Source organism: Aquarana catesbeiana, linkage group LG07 (assembly GCF_042186555.1).
Source record: "Aquarana catesbeiana isolate 2022-GZ linkage group LG07, ASM4218655v1, whole genome shotgun sequence".
NCBI lineage: Eukaryota > Metazoa > Chordata > Amphibia > Anura > Ranidae > Aquarana > Aquarana catesbeiana.
In genome coordinates, this window is record NC_133330.1 from 342985162 (window position 1) to 343003195 (window position 18034).

An 18034-nucleotide genomic window follows, 5' to 3' on the forward strand; every position below is an offset into this window, starting at 1 on the left:
GGAGATTTTTTAAAGTGGTGTTCCGGCCGAAATTATACTTTTTAAATAAAAATACCCCTATAATACACAAGCTTAATGTATTCTAGTAAAGTTAGTCTGTAAACTAAGGTCTGTTTTGTTAGTTTATAGCAGTAGTTTGTTATTTTATAAACTTACAGCAGGCCGTGGCCATCTTAAGTGTGGGCATCTGAAGCCAGACTGTATTTCTTCCTGGATCTCATCCTTGCATCATTGCACATGCTCAGTGCAGCACAAGCAGTGTAATAGGTTTCAGATCAGGTTTCCATAGCAACGGCAGTGTCAGAGGAAGTTGCCGCCCCTTCCCAGAAGGCATTGCAAACAGGAAATGATGCGATGGGCCACGGCCAGGGAGGAGGAAGTGAAAAATGAATACAGCAGATATACAGTAAGTGCTGAGAAAAAAAAAATTTAAAAATATCCAATTCGTTTACAGTGCACAGTTTAGTGAGAGATACTGAAGAGTTGTAAAAGTGGGTGGAACTCCACTTTAAGTACCGAAGTTTGGTACCATTCCACGAGCGTGCGCAATTTTAAAGTGTGACATGTTTGGTATCTATTTACTCGGCTTAACAAGAATTGCAACCACCGCCACTTTATTCCCAAGGTCTCTGCTAAAAAAAAAAAAGTAAAAAAAGTATGTGTTTGGGGGTTCGAAGTAATTTTCTAGCAATAAAATGAAGTCTCATGACAAGTCGCATCCAGTGTGAAGGAATCCTAAGGGTCAGTTCACACTAGGACGACTTGTCAGGCGACCTAGCCGCCTGACAAGAAGCGTCCCGTTCTGTACAATGGAACCGTTCTTGCGTCGCTCCGACTTAGAAAAAGGTTCCTGTACTACTTTGGGGGCGACTTGAGGCGACTTGCATAGACTTCTATATAGAAGTTGTTTTGCAAGTCGCCGCCCCTGTCGTGTCCAGGTTGCCTGAGGCAGTCGTGCTGCAAGTCGCGCTGCCTCAGTGTGATCCGGGGCTACAGGTCTCTTCAGAGCGGTGATTTGGATTGTGCGGAGTTTTCCATCAGATTTTATTTCTGATCTCCTCTGTCAGGGTAATGCATTTCACCAACCTCTGTGCCATCTGAGGGGTGGGATGTGAACATTTTGGTGGGCCTCGTACTCTGTCGTGTTTTTGTGTGTCAGATCGAATAACAAATCTGTTTTTGATTTGCTGAAAATTTTTTTTTTTTTTTTTTTTTTTTACTTTTTTTTGCAGCACTTCCACCAAAACCAGCCAAGCCCATGAGTCCCCTGTGTAACATCAGCAATAAGGACGGCGCCTGCACTGCGCTCCACGATGCAGAGTGGTACTGGGGAGACATCTCCAGGTAACGATCCTAACATTCGTCCACCTTCCGTACGTTGTGTCCATTGTGCTGCAGCGGCTCAGTCCCCCTTTTCTCTCCGCAGGGAAGAGGTGAACGACAAGCTGCGTGACATGCCGGATGGGACGTTCCTGGTCCGTGACGCCTCCACAAAGATGCAGGGAGATTACACACTGACACTCAGGTAGGTGTCTCTGCAGGTCTCATATGAAGGGGGAAGACATTGAGTAGAATAATCTGGAGGGCCGTAGACCTTGTTTGGCTGAAAAAATCAAGTCCAGGAAAAACCCACAGTATACAAATGTTATAAATGGAGTTCTGTAAATAAAATATTTGATAACCAACCAACAATAATTCTGCCCCCACAGACTGTCTACAGTAGGTGCTCATGTGGTCCACAGATTAGTCCTGTCAATGTAAGAAGGTTCTCCTAAGGACAACTCGTTATGTGTATAAAAGACACCTGTCCTCAGAATCTCTTTCTTCCATCCAATCCTCACCATCATGGGGAAGACCAAAGATCAGTCAGAGGACGTCAGGGAGAAGATTGTAGACCTGCACAAGGCTGGAATGGGCTACAAGACCATCAGCAAGAAGCTTGGTGAGAAGGAGACAACTGTTGGAGCGATTATTCACAAATGGAAGAAATACAAAACGACCATAAATCGTCCTCAGTCTGGAGCGCCATGCAAGATTTCTCCTCATGGGGTGAGGATAGACATGAGAAAAGTGAGGGATCAGCCCAGAACTACACGGGAGGAGCTTGTGAAGGATCTCAAGGCAGTTGGGACCACAGTCACCGAACAAACCATTGGTAACACAATACACCACCATGGATTGAAATCCTGCAGCCCCCGCAAGGTCCCCCTCCTCAGGAAGACACATGTAGAGGAACGTCTGAAGTTTGCCAATGAACATCTAAATGATTCAGAGAAGGATTGGGAGAAAGTTCTGTGGTCAGATGAGACCAAAATTCAGCGCTTTGGCAAAAACTTGACTCCCTGTGTTTGGAGGACGAAAAATGCTGACTATGACCCTAAGAACATCATCCCTACAGTCACACGGAGGTGGAAACATGATGCTTTGGGGCTGTTTCTCTGATAAAGGTACAGGCCGACTTTGCCACATTGAGGGGCCAATGGACGGGGGCCATGTATTGTAAGATCTTGGATGAGAACCTTCTTCCCTCATCCAGAACACTGAAGATGGGTCGTGGATGGGTCTTCCAGCATGACAATGACCCAAAACATACCGCCAAGGAAACAAAGGAGTGGCTCAAGAAGAAGCACATAAGGGTAATGGAGTGGCCTAGACAGTCTCCAGACCTTAATCCTATAGAAAATTTTGTGGAGGGAACTGAAGTTGCCAAGAAACCTTAAGGATTTAGAGAAGATCTGTAAAGATGAGTGGACCAAAATCCCTCCTGAGATGTGTGCAAACCTGATCACCACCTACAAGAAACGTCTGACCTCTGTGATCTCCAACAAGGGTTTCTCCACCAACTACTAAGTCATGTTTTGCTTGGGGATCAAATACTTATTTTATTCGCTGAACTGCAACTCCATTTATAACATTTGTGTTTTTTCTGGATTTTTTTGTTGATATTCTGTCTCTATCATATAAAATACACCTATGATAAAAATTATAGACCCTTCATTTCTTTGTAAGTGGGCAAAACTTATACAACCTGCAGGGAATCAAATCATTATTTTCCCCCCACTGTACAGTCACCAGTAGTATAGAGTTTGTCAGATTCTGGGGCCTCTGGTAGAATACAGTCACCTGTAATATGGACTGTCTGGTTCTGGGTCCTCTGGTAGTATACAGTCACCTGTAATATGGAGTGTCCAGTTCTGATTCCTCTGGTAGTATACAGTCACCTGTAATATGGAGTGTCTGGTTCTGGGTCCTCTGGTAGTATACAGTCACCTGTAATATGGAGTGTCTGGTTCTGGGTATTCTGGTAGTATACAGTCACCAGTAATATGGAGTGTCTGTCTGGTTCTGGGTCCTCTGGTAGAATACAGTCACCAGTAATATGGAGTGTCTGGTTCTGGGTCCTCTGGTAGTATACAGTCACCAGTAATATGGAGTGTCTGGTTCTGGGTCCTCTGGTAGTATACAGTCACCTGTAATATGGACTGTCTGGTTCTGGGTCCTCTGGTAGTATACAGTCACCAGTAATATGGAGTGTCTGGTTCTGGGTCCTCTTGTAGTATACAGTCACCTGTAATATGGACTGTCTGGTTCTGGGTCCTCTGGTAGTATACAGTCACCTGTAATATGGACTGTCTGGTTCTGGGTCCTTTGGTAGTATACAGTCACCTGTAATATGGAGTGTCTGGTTCTGGGTCCTCTGGTAGTATACAGTCACCAGTAACATGGAGTGTCCGGTTCTGGGTCCTCTGGTAGAATACAGGCTCCAGTAATATGGAGTGTCCGGTTCTGGGTCCTCTGGTAGAATACAGGCTCCAGTAATATGGAGTGTCCGGTTCTGGGTCCTCTGGTAGTGTACAGGCTCCAGTAATATGGAGTGTCCGGTTCTGGGTCCTCTGGTAGAATACAGGCTCCAGTAATATGGAGTGTCCGGTTCTGGGTCCTCTGGTAGTGTACAGGCTCCAGTAATATGGAGTGTCCGGTTCTGGGTCCTCTGGTAGTGTACAGGCTCCAGTAATATGGAGTGTCCGGTTCTGGGTCCTCTGGTAGTGTACAGGCTCCAGTAATATGGAGTGTCCGGTTCTGGGTCCTCTGGTAGTGTACAGGCTCCAGTAATATGGAGTGTCCGGTTCTGGGTCCTCTGGTAGTGTACAGGCTCCAGTAATATGGAGTGTCCGGTTCTGGGTCCTCTGGTAGTGTACAGGCTCCAGTAATATGGAGTGTCCGGTTCTGCGTCCTCTGGTAGAATACAGTCACCTGTAATATGGGGTGTCCAGTTCTGGGCGGCCCCCCTGTCCCGACACGTGTTTTCTGGAGCTTCCTCTCATCATTCCTCTCGCTTTTATTCCAGAAAGGGCGGAAACAACAAACTGATAAAGATTTATCACCGAGATGGGAAATACGGGTTCTCCGATCCCCTCACCTTCAAGTCTGTTGTGGAACTGATCAACCATTACAGGCACGAATCTCTGGCTCAGTATAACCCAAAGCTGGATGTCAAGCTCTTGTACCCGGTGTCCCGGTACCAGCAGGTGAGCCTATGCTTGGCATGGAGGGCATTGATCAGTATAGCACGGGGTCCATCGTGAACTAACATGGCCATCTGTCTTTTGCTCTGAACAGGACCAGCTGGTGAAGGAGGACAGTATAGACGCCGTGGGGAAGAAGCTCCAGGAATATCACGGGCAGTTCCAGGACAAGAGCCGGGAATACGACAGACTGTATGAGGAGTACACCAAGACGTCGCAGGTCAGCCCCGGGTGTACACCACCCACTACTTGTCTTAGGGATGTGTTCATGTATATGTGCAGCTATAAGGACTAAGGCATTTTTAGGCATACTGGCATCATTATTCTTTCTTCAGATTAATCACCTGACCTCTGGGAAGTTTCACCCCAACCCCCCATGACCCAGGCCATTTTTTGCAATATGACACTGCGTTACTTTAACTGACAATTTCACGGTCAGGCGATGCTGTGTACACAAATAAATAAAATTTATGTCCCTTTTTTTTTTTTTTTTTTTTTTTGCACTATAAACAAAAAATAAAACCTGACCATTTAAAAAAAACAAAACCAATACTTTACTATCTGCTATAAAACATATCCAATAAAAAAATTAAAAATCTAATTTCTTCATATTTAAACCAATTTGTATTCCACTACATATTTTTGTTTTAAAAAATCCCAATAAGTATATAGATTTGCGCAAAAGATATATAGTGTCTACAGTGCCTTGAAAAAGTATTCATACCCCATTGACATTTCCCACATTTTGTCATGTTACAACCAAAAACGTAAATGTATTTTATTGGGATTTTATGTGCCACTTTGTGTTGGTCGATCACATAATTGTGAAGTGGAAAGAAAATGATACAAATAAATATGTGAAAAGTGTGTGTGGGGGGGGGGGGGGGGGGGGGACATTTGTATGGCGCCCCCCGGAGTCAATACTTTGTAGAACCCCCTTTCTCTACAAGTCTTTTTGGGGAAGTCTCTACCAGCTTTGCACATCTAGAGAGGACATTTCTGCCCATTCTTCTTTGTAAAATATCTCAAACTCTGTCAGATTGGATGGAGAGCGTCTGTGAACAGCGATTTTCATGTCTTGCCACAGATTCTCAATGTGATTTAGGTCTGGACTGTGACTGGGCCATTCTAACACATGAATATGCTTTGATCTAAACCATTCCATTGTAGCTCTGGCTGGATGTTTCGGGTCGTTGTCCTGCTGGAAGGTGAACCTCCGCCCCGGTCTCAAGTCTTTTGTAGACTCTAACAGGTTTTCTTCTAAGATTGTCCTGTATTTGTCTCCATCCATCTTCCCATCAACTCTGACCAGCTTCCCTGTCCCTGCTGAAGAAAACCATCCCCACCACATGATGCTGCCACCACCATGTTTCACGGTGGGGATGGTGTGTTCAGGGTGATGTGCAGTGTTAGTTTTCCTCCACAAATAGCGTTTTGATTTTAGGCCATAAAGTTGAATTTTGGTCTCCTCTGACCAGATCACCTTCTTCCACATGTTTGCTGTGTCCTCCACATGGCTTCTCACAAACTACAAACAGGACTTCTTATGACTTTCTTTCACCAATGTCTTTCTTCTTGTCACTCTTCCATAAAGGTCAGATTTGTGGAGAACACGACTAATAGTTGTCCTGTGGACAGATTCTCCCACCTGAGCTGTGGATCTCTGCAGCTCCTCCAGAGTTACCATGGACCTCTTGGTTCTTCTCTGATGAATGTTCTCCTTGCCCGGCCAGTCAGTTTAGGTCAGTGGTTCTCAACTCCTGTCCTCAGGGCCCACTAACAGGCCAGGTTTGCAGGATAACTGAAATACATCACAGGTGATATCATTTGCTGCTCAGTGATTGCAGTGTTCTAGTCTGTATCTCCCCCAAGGTAATACTTAAATTCTGGCCTGTTAGTGGGTCCTGAGGACCGGAGTTGAGAACCACTGGTTTAGGTGGACGGCCATGTCTTGGTAGGTTTGTAGTTGTGCCATACTCTTTCCATTTTCCGATGATGGATTGAACAGAGCTCCGTGAGATGTTCAAAGCTTGGGAGATTTTTTTTTTTTTTTTTAATAACCTAACCCTGCTTTCTACTTCTCCACAACTTTATCTCTGACCTGTCTGGTGTGTTCCTTGGCCTTCATGATGCTGTTTGTTCACTAATGTTCTCTAACAAACCTCCTGAGGGCTTCACAGAACAGCTGTATTTATACGGAGATTAAATGACACACAGGTGGACTGTGGCGATCTGCCATGTTTACATCCAGTGTCTGGCACCCACAGAGGGACTACAATTCCCAGGATTCATTGTGACGGGTGCTAAGCAAGGCATGCTTTCCTCTTGGGAAGGTGCCTCCATTCTATCGTTCCGCCCACCTTTCTACTACTACTACTACAGCAGGAATTGCATCTGGCGCCTGTAGTGACGTGACATTGGTGCGCACAGCTCAGATCTTCGGGACTATGCCAATGATCAGACCACTGAGGGGCGTGACGGGTGGAAGGCTGGGGACGCACCTGCGTGGGGGCGCGACAGTCGGAGGCTGGGGGCATGCTACAGAGATTTGACCCCCCCCCCCCCCAAGAAAGATTTATGTATACAAAGATCAAAAGAAATAAAAAAAAAAAAAAATGGAATGGACAGTACATAAAAAGTAAGTTAAGAGAATAAACCAGTCTATAAGTAATTTCCTCCCGTGGGTGTTGAGTAGCAAGGCAAGGAAACCTCCAATGAGCTGGAGAGGATGCACAGAATGTACCGTTGGTAGCGGTCTGGGCTCCGGGGATCTGAGGCCTTTTGTATCGGTTTGTTTCCCCTCTAATGTAAGTCACAGGATGAAGGCTGGGAGGATATTGATTACATCACCTGCAGTTCCCTCCAATTGCCACAAGAGGCGCAATGTCATGTCTAATCTCCTTTGTTAGACTGCAGGAATGATAGTGGCACCTCCTTTATCTACTGGCTTTTTTTTTTTTTTTTTTTTTTTTTTTTTTTTTTTTCTATTTCTAGAATAGACTGTTCAATGCTAATTTTATTGCAACATTCTGAATAAAATTGTATAAGACAAAATAAATCCTATAATTCTATTGCATAGTCCTACACGGCATTCACTTGTCCTCACATATTGTATGTAGTGCGTATTGTGCTCACGGATCATGTATGGTATTCATTGATCATATATGTGGCATAACATTGAATTTTTTTTTTTTTTTTTTTTTTTTGTCCTGCAGGAGATTCAGATGAAGCGAACGGCAATCGAAGCCTTCAATGAAACCATCAAGATATTTGAGGAGCAGTGTCATTCCCAGGAGAGGTTCAGCAAGGAGTTCCTGGAGAGGTCTCAGCGGGAGAGCGGAGAGAAGGAGATGGAGAGGTAGGTACCGGTGACGTCGGCTCCTGTTGGTTGTTCTGCGGCGTGTGCACAGCCAGCACTGAATTCTTCCTCTTCCTCCCAGAATAATCGGCAATTTTGAGAAGCTGAATTCTCGTTTGGGGGAAATTCATGACGGTAAACTGCAGCTGCAGCAAGACCTGAAGAAACAGGCGCTAGACAACCGGGAAACGGACAAGAAGATGAACAGCATCAAACCCGATCTGATCCAGCTGAGGAAGATCCGAGACCAGTACCTAGTGTGAGTTCCCTGACTACCGCTAATGTCATTATATTGAGGGGTGTGCCCCCCCCCGAGCTGTACTCTTAAAACTCCCCATGTATGACCTATAGTCTACAATGCACAGCTGACTTAATGTAGAGCTATTCCCTTCTGATGTTGGTGTAGAATGATGAGCCCCTGGGGTAGTACAATCCCAGGATTGGGTTCACTGCTAGTATATGGGCTCCAGCGGTATGGAGTTTGTCCAGTTCTGGGTCCTCTGCTAGTATATGGGCTCCAGCGGTATGGAGTTTGTTCGGTTCTGGGTCCTCTGCTAGTTTATGGGCTCCAGCAGTATGGAGTTTGGTTCTGGGTCCTCTGCTAGTATATGGGCTCCAGCAGTATGGAGTTTGTCCAGTTCTGGGTCCTCTGCTAGTATATGGGCTCCAGCGGTATGGAGTTTGTTCGGTTCTGGGTCCTCTGCTAGTTTATGGGCTCCAGCAGTATGGAGTTTGGTTCTGGGTCCTCTGCTAGTATATGGGCTCCAGCAGTATGGAGTTTGTCCAGTTCTGGGTCCTCTGCTAGTATATGGGCTCCAGCGGTATGGAGTTTGTTCGGTTCTGGGTCCTCTGCTAGTATATGGGCTCCAGCGGTATGGAGTTTGTTCGGTTCTGGGTCCTCTGCTAGTTTATGGGCTCCAGCAGTATGGAGTTTGGTTCTGGGTCCTCTGCTAGTATATGGGCTCCAGCAGTATGGAGTTTGTCCAGTTCTGGGTCCTCTGCTAGTATATGGGCTCCAGCGGTATGGAGTTTGTTCGGTTCTGGGTCCTCTGCTAGTATATGGGCTCCAGCAGTATGGCGTTCTGAGTTCTCCTGTAGTCTCCAGTAAAATGGAGTTTGTCTGTTACTGTGCTCTCTGGTAGAATATGGGCTCTGTTAGCATGGAGTTGGTCTGGTATTGGGTCCAATGGTGGTAGTAGTATATGGGCTATACCAGCATGGAGTCTGTCCCCCCCCCATTAGAACCTCTTGTGGCCCCAATGAAATGCATGAACAGTGTTGCTGATGTCACAGTGACAAGTATGAGAGGTGGTGTTTCGTGATGTCATGGCATGATGGAGTAACTTTCTCTCCATTTTATTTATTTATTTTTTTCCCTCCTATAGATGGCTCAATCACAAAGGTGTGCGGCAGAAAAGGATCAATGAATGGCTTGGAATAAAGAATGAAAGTATAGAAGAGTGAGTGTCTTCCTTGTTTCTCAGCTTATCTTTGGGTCTCTAGCTCTGGTCCTCTGATATTAACCCATCTTCTCCTTAACAGTCCCTATTTCATGAGCGAGGAGGATGAGCCGCTGCCGCACTACGATGAGAAGACCTGGTTTGTGGGGGACATCAATCGGGTTGAAGCTGAAGAGCTCCTCCGAGGGAAGACCGACGGAGCTTTTCTAATCCGGGAGAGCAGCAAGAAAGGATGCTACGCCTGTTCTGTGGTGTAAGTATTTATAGTCCCCTCCCCTCTCCTCCTGATCCATACTGTTGTTGGGCCACCTCTCACAGCTGTTGGCTTTTTCTGCCATCATTCATTTTTGCTCTTCTTCACGTGTAGATTTAATCCTTAGGCTACTTTCACACTGAGGCGCTTTACAGGCGCTACATCGCTAAAAATAGCGCCTGTAAAGAGTCTCTCCAACATGAAAGCCTGAGGGCTTTCACACTGGAGCGGTGCGCTTGCAGGACGTTACAAAAAGTCCTGCAAGCCGCATCTTTGCAGCGCTGTTGGAGTGGTGTATACACCGCTCCTAAAGCACCCCTGCCCATTGAAAACAGTGGGGCAGTGCCGGCAATGCGCCGCTGCAGCGGCGGTTTTAACCCTTTTTTGGCCGCTAGCGGAGGTTAAAATCACCCCGCTAGCGGCCGAATAGCGACGGTAAAGAGGCGCTAAAAATAGCGCCGCTTTATCACCGACGCCCGCCTGCCCCAGTGTGAGAGTAGTCTTAGGGCTGATGTCAGTCACTGTACTGCTGTTCCCAAGCATTATACAAAATAATCTATCTAGGGTTGCACCTATACCAGTTTTTTTAAGACCGAGTACCGATACTTTTCCTCAAGTACTCGCCGATACCTATTTATTTTTTTTTATTTCCCCTTCCCTTTTTTTTTTTTTTTTTTTTTTTTTTTGTGGAGAGGTGGGTTATTGTTTAGGGTGGAGAGGGCTGTTTTGGGAGGGGAAGGGGGTTTATTGGGGAACCCAATCGCTGCACTAGAACACCCAGCAGACCTGCCCTCCCCCCCCCTCCAAGAAGTTCTGCAGCAGCAAAGCCTGGCTCAGTGTAGGACACACTACAAACCAGGCAGGCAGATCTGTCACCCCACAGAGGAGGCCCAAAGGAGGAGAAGCACATTGCCGGAGGACACAAAAAAAGAAAAAAAAAACAGAGGCGGCGCAGGAGGGGGGTGGAGCCAGGGCGGGTCCACTGTGAGGAAGGGGAGTCCCCACTGACAGCTGAAATGTCATTCCTTGTTAAGGACGCGGCGGCCCCTCTCCTTAACAACTGACTGCCTGCATTCTTTTGCATGCATTTCATCTGTCAGCGGGGGAATCTCGCTGACAGATGAAGGAGCCGAACCTGAAGGTATCAGTTTCAGGTATCGGCATGAGTACCGATACTCATGCAAATGCTTAGTATCGGCACTGATACCAGTATCGGTGCAACCCTAAATCTATCCCTTTTTAGGTGTGCATGCTCCTCCTGCTGGGTGCTGCAGACTTTAGTGTGGATTTAATTAACAGTGATTTCAGTCACTGTACTGCTGTTCCCAAGCATTTTTAGGGCTTATGTTAGTTACTGTACTGCTGTTCCTGAGCATTATACAAAAGAATGCATCCCTTTAGACGTGCATGCTCCTCCTGCTGGGCGCTGCAGACTTTGGTGTGGATTTATTCCTTAGGGCTGATGTCCTTCTCTATAATGCTTGGGAACAGCAGTTCAGTGACTGACATCAGCCCTAAGGATTAAATTCACTCTAAAGTCTGCAGTGCCCAGCAGGAGGAGCATGCACATCGAAAGGGCTTGATTGTTTTGTATAATGCTTTTGGAACAGAAGTACAGTGACTAGCACATCCCTTTAGACGTGCATGCTGCTCCCGCTGGGCGATGCAGACTTTAGTGTGGATTTAATCCTTAGGGCTGATGTTACTGTACTGCTGTTCCCAAGCATTTTTTGGGGGCTGATATCAGTCCCTGTACCCAAGCATCTTGCCAATGCATCCCTTTCGATGTGCATGCTTCTCCCGCTGGGCGCTGCACACTTTAGTGTAGATTTAATTCTTGGGGCTGATGTCTGTCCACTGTACTGCTGTTCCCAAGCATTATACAGAAGAACACATCCCTTTTTAGATGTGCGTGCTCCTGCTGCTGGGTGTTGCAGACTTTAGTGTGGATTTATTCTTTTAGGGCTGTTACTGTACTTCTCTTCCCATGCATTTATACAAAAGAACACATCCCTTTAGACATGCATGCTCCTCCTGCTGGGTGCTGCAGACTTTAGTGTAGATTCAGTGCTTAGGGCTGCTGTCTGTCACTGTACTGCTGTTCCCAAGCATTATACAAAAGAACGCATCCCTTTCTTAGATGTGCATGCTCCTCCTTTCTGGCTGCTTCAGCTGTGCAATCTGCTGATCTCTCTGTTAGAATATAATCAAGCAACTGATCAACTAATTGCACAGATAAGTTTGCAGCACAAAGGGGCCACCAGGGAGTAGCAATGCACCTCCTAAAGGGATGCTTCCCCCCTCCAATGGAAGAGTGCTGTGACTGTTACAGGGTCCTGCCAACCCACCTCCTACAAAACTCTGTCTTACTGCAGAGCAAAGACCCGGCAGAAGGACCCAGTGATGATGTCGAGGGGTCTCAAAAAAATAAATAAATAAATATTTCTTGAAAAGTATTTGGCTGAACTGAGCCGCTGCTCCCAATTTGACATCTATGCGGGTGGACGGTCCCCAATACAGACAGTGAGCGCTCGAGGCTGTGCAGGTCACATTGGGAGCAGCAGCATCCATGCATTCCAATTGACATCAGTGGGACTGGTTACACAGGACAGCTGTATATTATACTTCAGCTTTAAGGATATCCTCCCCAGAAGGCTCTAACCCAGGGGTAGGCAACCTCGGCCCTCCAGCTGTTTTGAAACTACAAGTCCCAGGAGACCTTGCAAGACCCTGACAATCACAGGCATGACGGGATTTGTAGTTTCACCACAGCTGGAGGGCCGAAGCAGCCTACCCCCTGCTCTAACCATTCCCATGACTAGCCAGCCCCTCCCCCCCAGCGTTCTGCTGTTTGTATAATTCTTCTCATGTGTCGTCTTCTTTTTATAGGGCGGACGGTGACGTCAAGCATTGCGTAATTTACAGCACTTCACGGGGCTTCGGCTTCGCAGAACCGTACAACCTGTACAGCACACTAAAGGAGTTGGTCCTCCATTACCAGCATACTTCCCTCGTCCAACACAACGATTCTCTGAATGTCAGGCTGGCCTATCCCGTCTACGCACACACGTCCTCCCTGTGCAGATAAGCCCCCGGAGGACCCCCAGGCAGCCATTTTGGATCTTTTCTACAGTTTTTTTTTTTTTTTCTAGAACTAAAGAGGGCATTCTTTTTACTTAGACTGCTTGATTTGCACAAGAAGTGAATTTGTGAATGTGAAGGAAGAAGGCGTGTCATCGTAGGATGGCCATGTGCTGGACAGTGTTCTGGTCATGTGCTGAACCATGTTCTGGTGCTTCCTTGCTTGTTCAGCTGAGAATCTGGAAGAACCGAGCTTGCTGGGCTCCCGTCGGTGGAGAAGGATCGTCTTTTTTTGAGGTGCTCCTCGTACCCTACAATGCCTGGAGGACATGAAGATAAAGGTCCGCACCAGCATGTGCTCCTGGTGATAGCCAGCAACACATATGGGAAAGAAGACCAAAGGATTCTCAATTCACTTTGATTTCCTGGAAGGAAACAAAAACTTCGAATAAAAGTTGCTTTTATTTTTGCAACACTAAACAAAAGGTTTTGGCTTCCATAGCACTTACTCTTCATGTGAGGAAACGTCTAGTTCTAACCAAATTCAACCACCAAAACTTTGCTCATCGCTGAACTAGGCACTTATGTGGGAATTTTTGCATCGGCATCTGCACATACTTCTCCGCCAAAACTTGAAAACAAAACGGTGGTTTGAAACACTAATGATCTGAATATTGTTGTAAGCTTCTATATATCTATTTTTCTGTTTTCATCCTGGAGGTGGCAGCTGCACCACACGTTCCAATGCAGGGTACTGCTCACCGCCTGGCTGTAGAACATGTTCCATCGCAGGGTAGAGCTCTCCAGGTTGACATTGCAGGGTAGCGCTCACTGCCTGGGAGCAGAACACATGACATTACAATGTAGTGCTCACTGCAGAACATGTTCCATTGCAGGGTAGCGCTCACCACCTGGGAGCAGAACACATGAAATTGCATTGTAGTGCTCACCGCCTGGGAGCAGAACACATGACATTGCAGGGTAGCACTCACTGCCTGCCTGGGAGTAGAACACATGACATTACAATGTAGTGCTCACCGCAGAACATGTTCCATTGCAGGGTAGAGCTCTCCAGGTTGACATTGCAATGTAGAGCTCACCTCCTGGCTGCAGAACACATGACATTGCAGGGTAGTGCTCACCACCTGGGAGCAGAACACATGACATTGCATTGTAGTGCTCACCACCTGGGAGCAGAACACATGACATTGCATTGTAGTGCTCACCGCCTGGGAGCAGAACACGTTCCATTGCATTGTAGTGCTCACCGCCTGCGAGTAGAACACATGACATTGCAATGTAGTGCTCACAGCCTGGCTGCAGAACATGTTCCATTGCAGGGTAGTGTTCACCTCCTGGGAGCAGAACACATGACATTACAATGTAGTGCTCACCGCCTGACTGCAGAACATGTTCGTATTGCATTTTAGTGCTCACCACCTGGGAGCAGAACACATGACATTACAATGTAGTGCTCGCCGCCTGGCTGCTGAACATGTTCTATTGCCGTGTAGAGCTCACCGCCTGCTCTCCAGGGTTTAATAATATATTTTTTTTTTTTTTAATTTCCAAAGGTAATCCAAATGGACTCTTTGGAATGTAAACGGACGATGAGCTGGTGCTCCGTTGTGTAATCGTTCCTGGGGGGGAGAAACAAAATAATCGTCACTTTGTATTGTCAGATGACGGTGTTTCTAGATGGCTCAGTGTACCAAAAAACTATTTCAGACCCCCAACAGGGAGGGCCTGGCTCTGATGATCCCGGGGACTAGTTTTTTTTTTTTTTTTTTTCCCCCCCTCTTTATGTGTCAGATGATGAGGGGAAGTCAGAGCTAGGTCTGGTCCCCCAACCCTCCATATAGTGGTCCAATTCGCGGTGTGTGTGTGTGCGTGTGTATGCGCGTGTGCAAAGAGGATCACCTGCACCGTGGCTGCAGATCGATGTGATCCTTGATATTTGACAATCCTCAGCCAGATGTTCTGGGATGGGTACTGCCCCCCCCCCCCCCCAGTGGTGGGAGGAGGGGGTATGATGAGGGATACTGCCCCCCAGTGGTGGGAGGAGGGGGTACGATGAGGCATACTGCCCCCCAGTGGTGGGAGGAGGGGGTACGATGAGGCATACTGCCCCCCCAGTGGTGGGAGGAGGGGGTACGATGAGGCATACTGCCCCCCAGTGGTAGGAGGAGGGGGTACGATGAGGAATACTGCCCCCCCCCGTGGTGGGAGAAGGGGGTATAAAGAGGTAGGGGGTCTGTTGGAAATTATTTAGACAGATTGGCTAAAGGGGGTAATTTATCAGACGCTCTTCTGAAAGGAGTGGCCGACATGCGTCCGTGTCACTGTGCCCACAGAACACCGACCGTTTCCTAAAGCCAGGAACATTGGGAGTCACACAGTAGAGATTACAGATCACGGATCTGATTTAGGCAGCTACATTGTATGGTATGTTTTATATTTATTTTTATTTAATAAGTGAAATGTTTTCTAGTGCGAGTCTTCAGCTTCCTTCTCTCTTTTGCAAAGGTCAGGATCTTTGACCCCCCCCGACGAACCACTTGTACAGCTTATCTAGCCATCTAGAAGCATTGTGCATCTCCTGCGTTCTGTGTGAGTGTCTGGGTGACCCCCGCTGTGTGGTGTAGTCACACGTCTTTCTCGGGTTTGTGCCCATCCTTGGCATGGTGGCCGTTGCACATCGACAATTTTTTTGCACTCACTTTTTGGCAAACGGTGCGCTCCAGATATCAGCAGGTGGTGCCAGCTGGAAGAAGCGGGTAAAATAAGGGAGGAGTGTGTTTATTTTATTTTTTTGGCAGGGGGGGGGGGTCTTTTCTTTTAGTAACTGGCTTATTCTATGAAAGAAAAAAAAAAAAATTACCTTTTAAAGAACAACATATATGTATTTTTTTTTTTTATTTTGTCCTGGTGGTTGTGTTGCGCCGACCCCAACCCCAAACACCCCCCCCAGTGCGTGTGTGCACGGTTTGGCCACATGTACTGTAGCTTGTAGACCATGCACTTATTGGCGCTCTCTTATGGTCTCTTTCCTGGTTTACGAATTAATATGAGAAGTGGGCGTAACTGTGCAATATGAATGCGATTCTCTGCGTTCCCGGCTGGGCAGCTGCTGGTGTCGCGTATCTTCTGGGTGGAGCGGCCGGGTGCCAGTTCTTCCCCTGTATTTGCTAATCTTCCAGTGGGGGGCTGGGGAGATTGCAAGTCAGTATTACATGTATGGGTGGTTTTATGTTTTTGCCGTTTTCTTATTCATGGCCACCGCGCTCTGGAAATTGTCTTCCACGGTATCCATGTATAACTGGCACTGGGGGGGGAATTTTAGCAAACAGGTTGTCAGATATAGTTGACTATAAGATGAGCTATAAATCTGCACCAACGTGCCGCCCTCGATTCCTTGTATGAGAATGTCTGATCTCTACAAGTGGTACCACCCCGGATTGCAGGTGCAGTTTGTGTCACAAAACTAACTGAAAACCCTCAACTGGAGCGTTCTGATTTGCACTAGAAAAACCACCTCATCTTGTCCACTAATTTGCTTGAAAACCCTCCCTCCATGACATGCCAAGGCACATTGTCTAGTGAGGAATATTATAGTCTGTGCACTATACTGTGTGCCTTTTTATTACCAGTACTGTAGCCCCAGCGGCGTGCCCCTTGGCCCGGGCGGCCAGGCCCCGGCAGCGCGCCCTCTTGGCCAGGTGGCTGTTCATATGTGAATTGCTGCTCTGATTGGCTCCATGTTGATCTAAAGTTCTAATTATATCTTCTGTTCTGACACTTGGACCTCTGACATCTCCTGCAAGTCCTGTATTTCTGGAATGGGGGGGGAGCCATGGGATATTGCACAAGATAATTTGGGGGTTGGCGGGGAGGGTCCGGCTGTTTTTTTTGGTTATAATCAAATGCTCCACTCACTTTAATAGATAATGTCCATCAAAGCCTAAACCGCTCGCCGAGGGGTAGGCCGAGGAGACAGCCACCTTGGGCACTTCAATGCAGGATGGGGGGGGAGAAATGGGGGGGGGTGTCTAGACCAGCAACCGATGCTGCTGAAGGAGGATGCACTTTAGCACTGTGTGCGCCCTCCTTTGTATTGTAGTGGGAGGGGCATCGACAACACCTGTATAGGTAGCTGGGAAGGAGGTCATTGGTGTAGCTTTAAATGTCCTTCATGTGACCCTTGTCACCAGATATGACGGTGCAAACGCTACGGGAACAAGTTCTGTTACCCGGCAGTTTCTGTCGGAACGTAAAAAAAACGCTTCGTCTCCTTTTTTTGAAGACAAATTGAACTCTTGGTACTTGAAGACTCTTTGTGAGAAGAGTTGTTTTTATAGGATGTTGGGACATGCAATTTAATGACTTTTTCTACATTTCGCTGTATTTCTGCATTTATTGGCAGAATCGTTTCAGGGGAATTTAGCTTTTTATTGATCAGTGGAGGTAATGGACTTGAAAATGACGATGATTTTTTTGGTTTTTTTTTGTTCCTCTTCTCTTTTTTCCTTACTAATGGTTCTGGCTGCTTCAAGAAAACGCCTTGAAGACAGTCCATATCTTCCCATCGGACATCTGGTCCTTTAAGTGAGATCGTTTGTCAGACAAGTCTGACCACCAAATATCCTCAGCTGTAAAAGGTCCTCATTGTCTGTCCTATGGAGGAATTGCTGGGTATAAACAGTCCGGTCTCCATATTGGGCTGTACTAAAGGATTCTGGGTAAAAATTATCACGGGGGTCCGGTCTCCCTATTGGACTGTACTAAAGAATGCTGGGTAAAAATGGCACCGCAGTGGGGCTCCTTATTGGGCTGTACTAAAGGAATGGAAGAGTTGCCCCAGCTGTATACAGATTCCTGGCAATTCCTTCTTAGGGCCATGAAGGCCTTTTTTTTTGTCATCTCAGACCTTGAAATTCCAGAGGATAAAATCCATTCTATCCCAATTATTATTATAATTTTTTTTTTTTAAATGAAGCTTCCGCCTCCAGCATATGTTGCAGTGATTGAGGAGAATCCATGACATTTCAGTTGCACTCATTTTATGTATTAAAGAATGCTATGTTTGACCTAAAAGGTTTAATTTTTTTTTTTTATAAATATATATATACCATTGTTATGTATTCTGCGGGACAGAAAGTGATTCAGTTTAATATTAAAAAAAAAAAAAAAAAAGCTTTGGAGGATTATGCAAACAGGTTTCACTAACGAAAACCCAATAAGCTATTACGATGCAGTAAGTGCACAGCGCGTTCCCGGCGGATCTGTGAAGAGGGGCGCAGGAAGTGCGCAGAATTTAGCTAGGATGTGGTGGAACCCTTCTTCAGTTTTTAGTACA

At 46.5% G+C, this 18034-nt stretch overlaps 1 protein-coding gene across 1 annotated transcript; it reads left to right on the plus strand.

The window, feature by feature from the left end:
• Positions 1–1232: 1232 nt before the first annotated feature.
• Positions 1233–17772, plus strand: PIK3R3 (phosphoinositide-3-kinase regulatory subunit 3; the record flags this gene model as incomplete). The annotated part of the gene is given in 9 exon segments (XM_073593961.1): positions 1233–1344; positions 1427–1525; positions 4349–4529; positions 4621–4746; positions 7742–7884; positions 7967–8143; positions 9270–9344; positions 9427–9597; positions 12487–17772. Coding segments are annotated over 9 exon segments (1283 nt in total), but the record flags the coding sequence as incomplete, so codon positions are not given.
• Between the last annotated feature and the right edge of the window lie 262 nt (positions 17773–18034).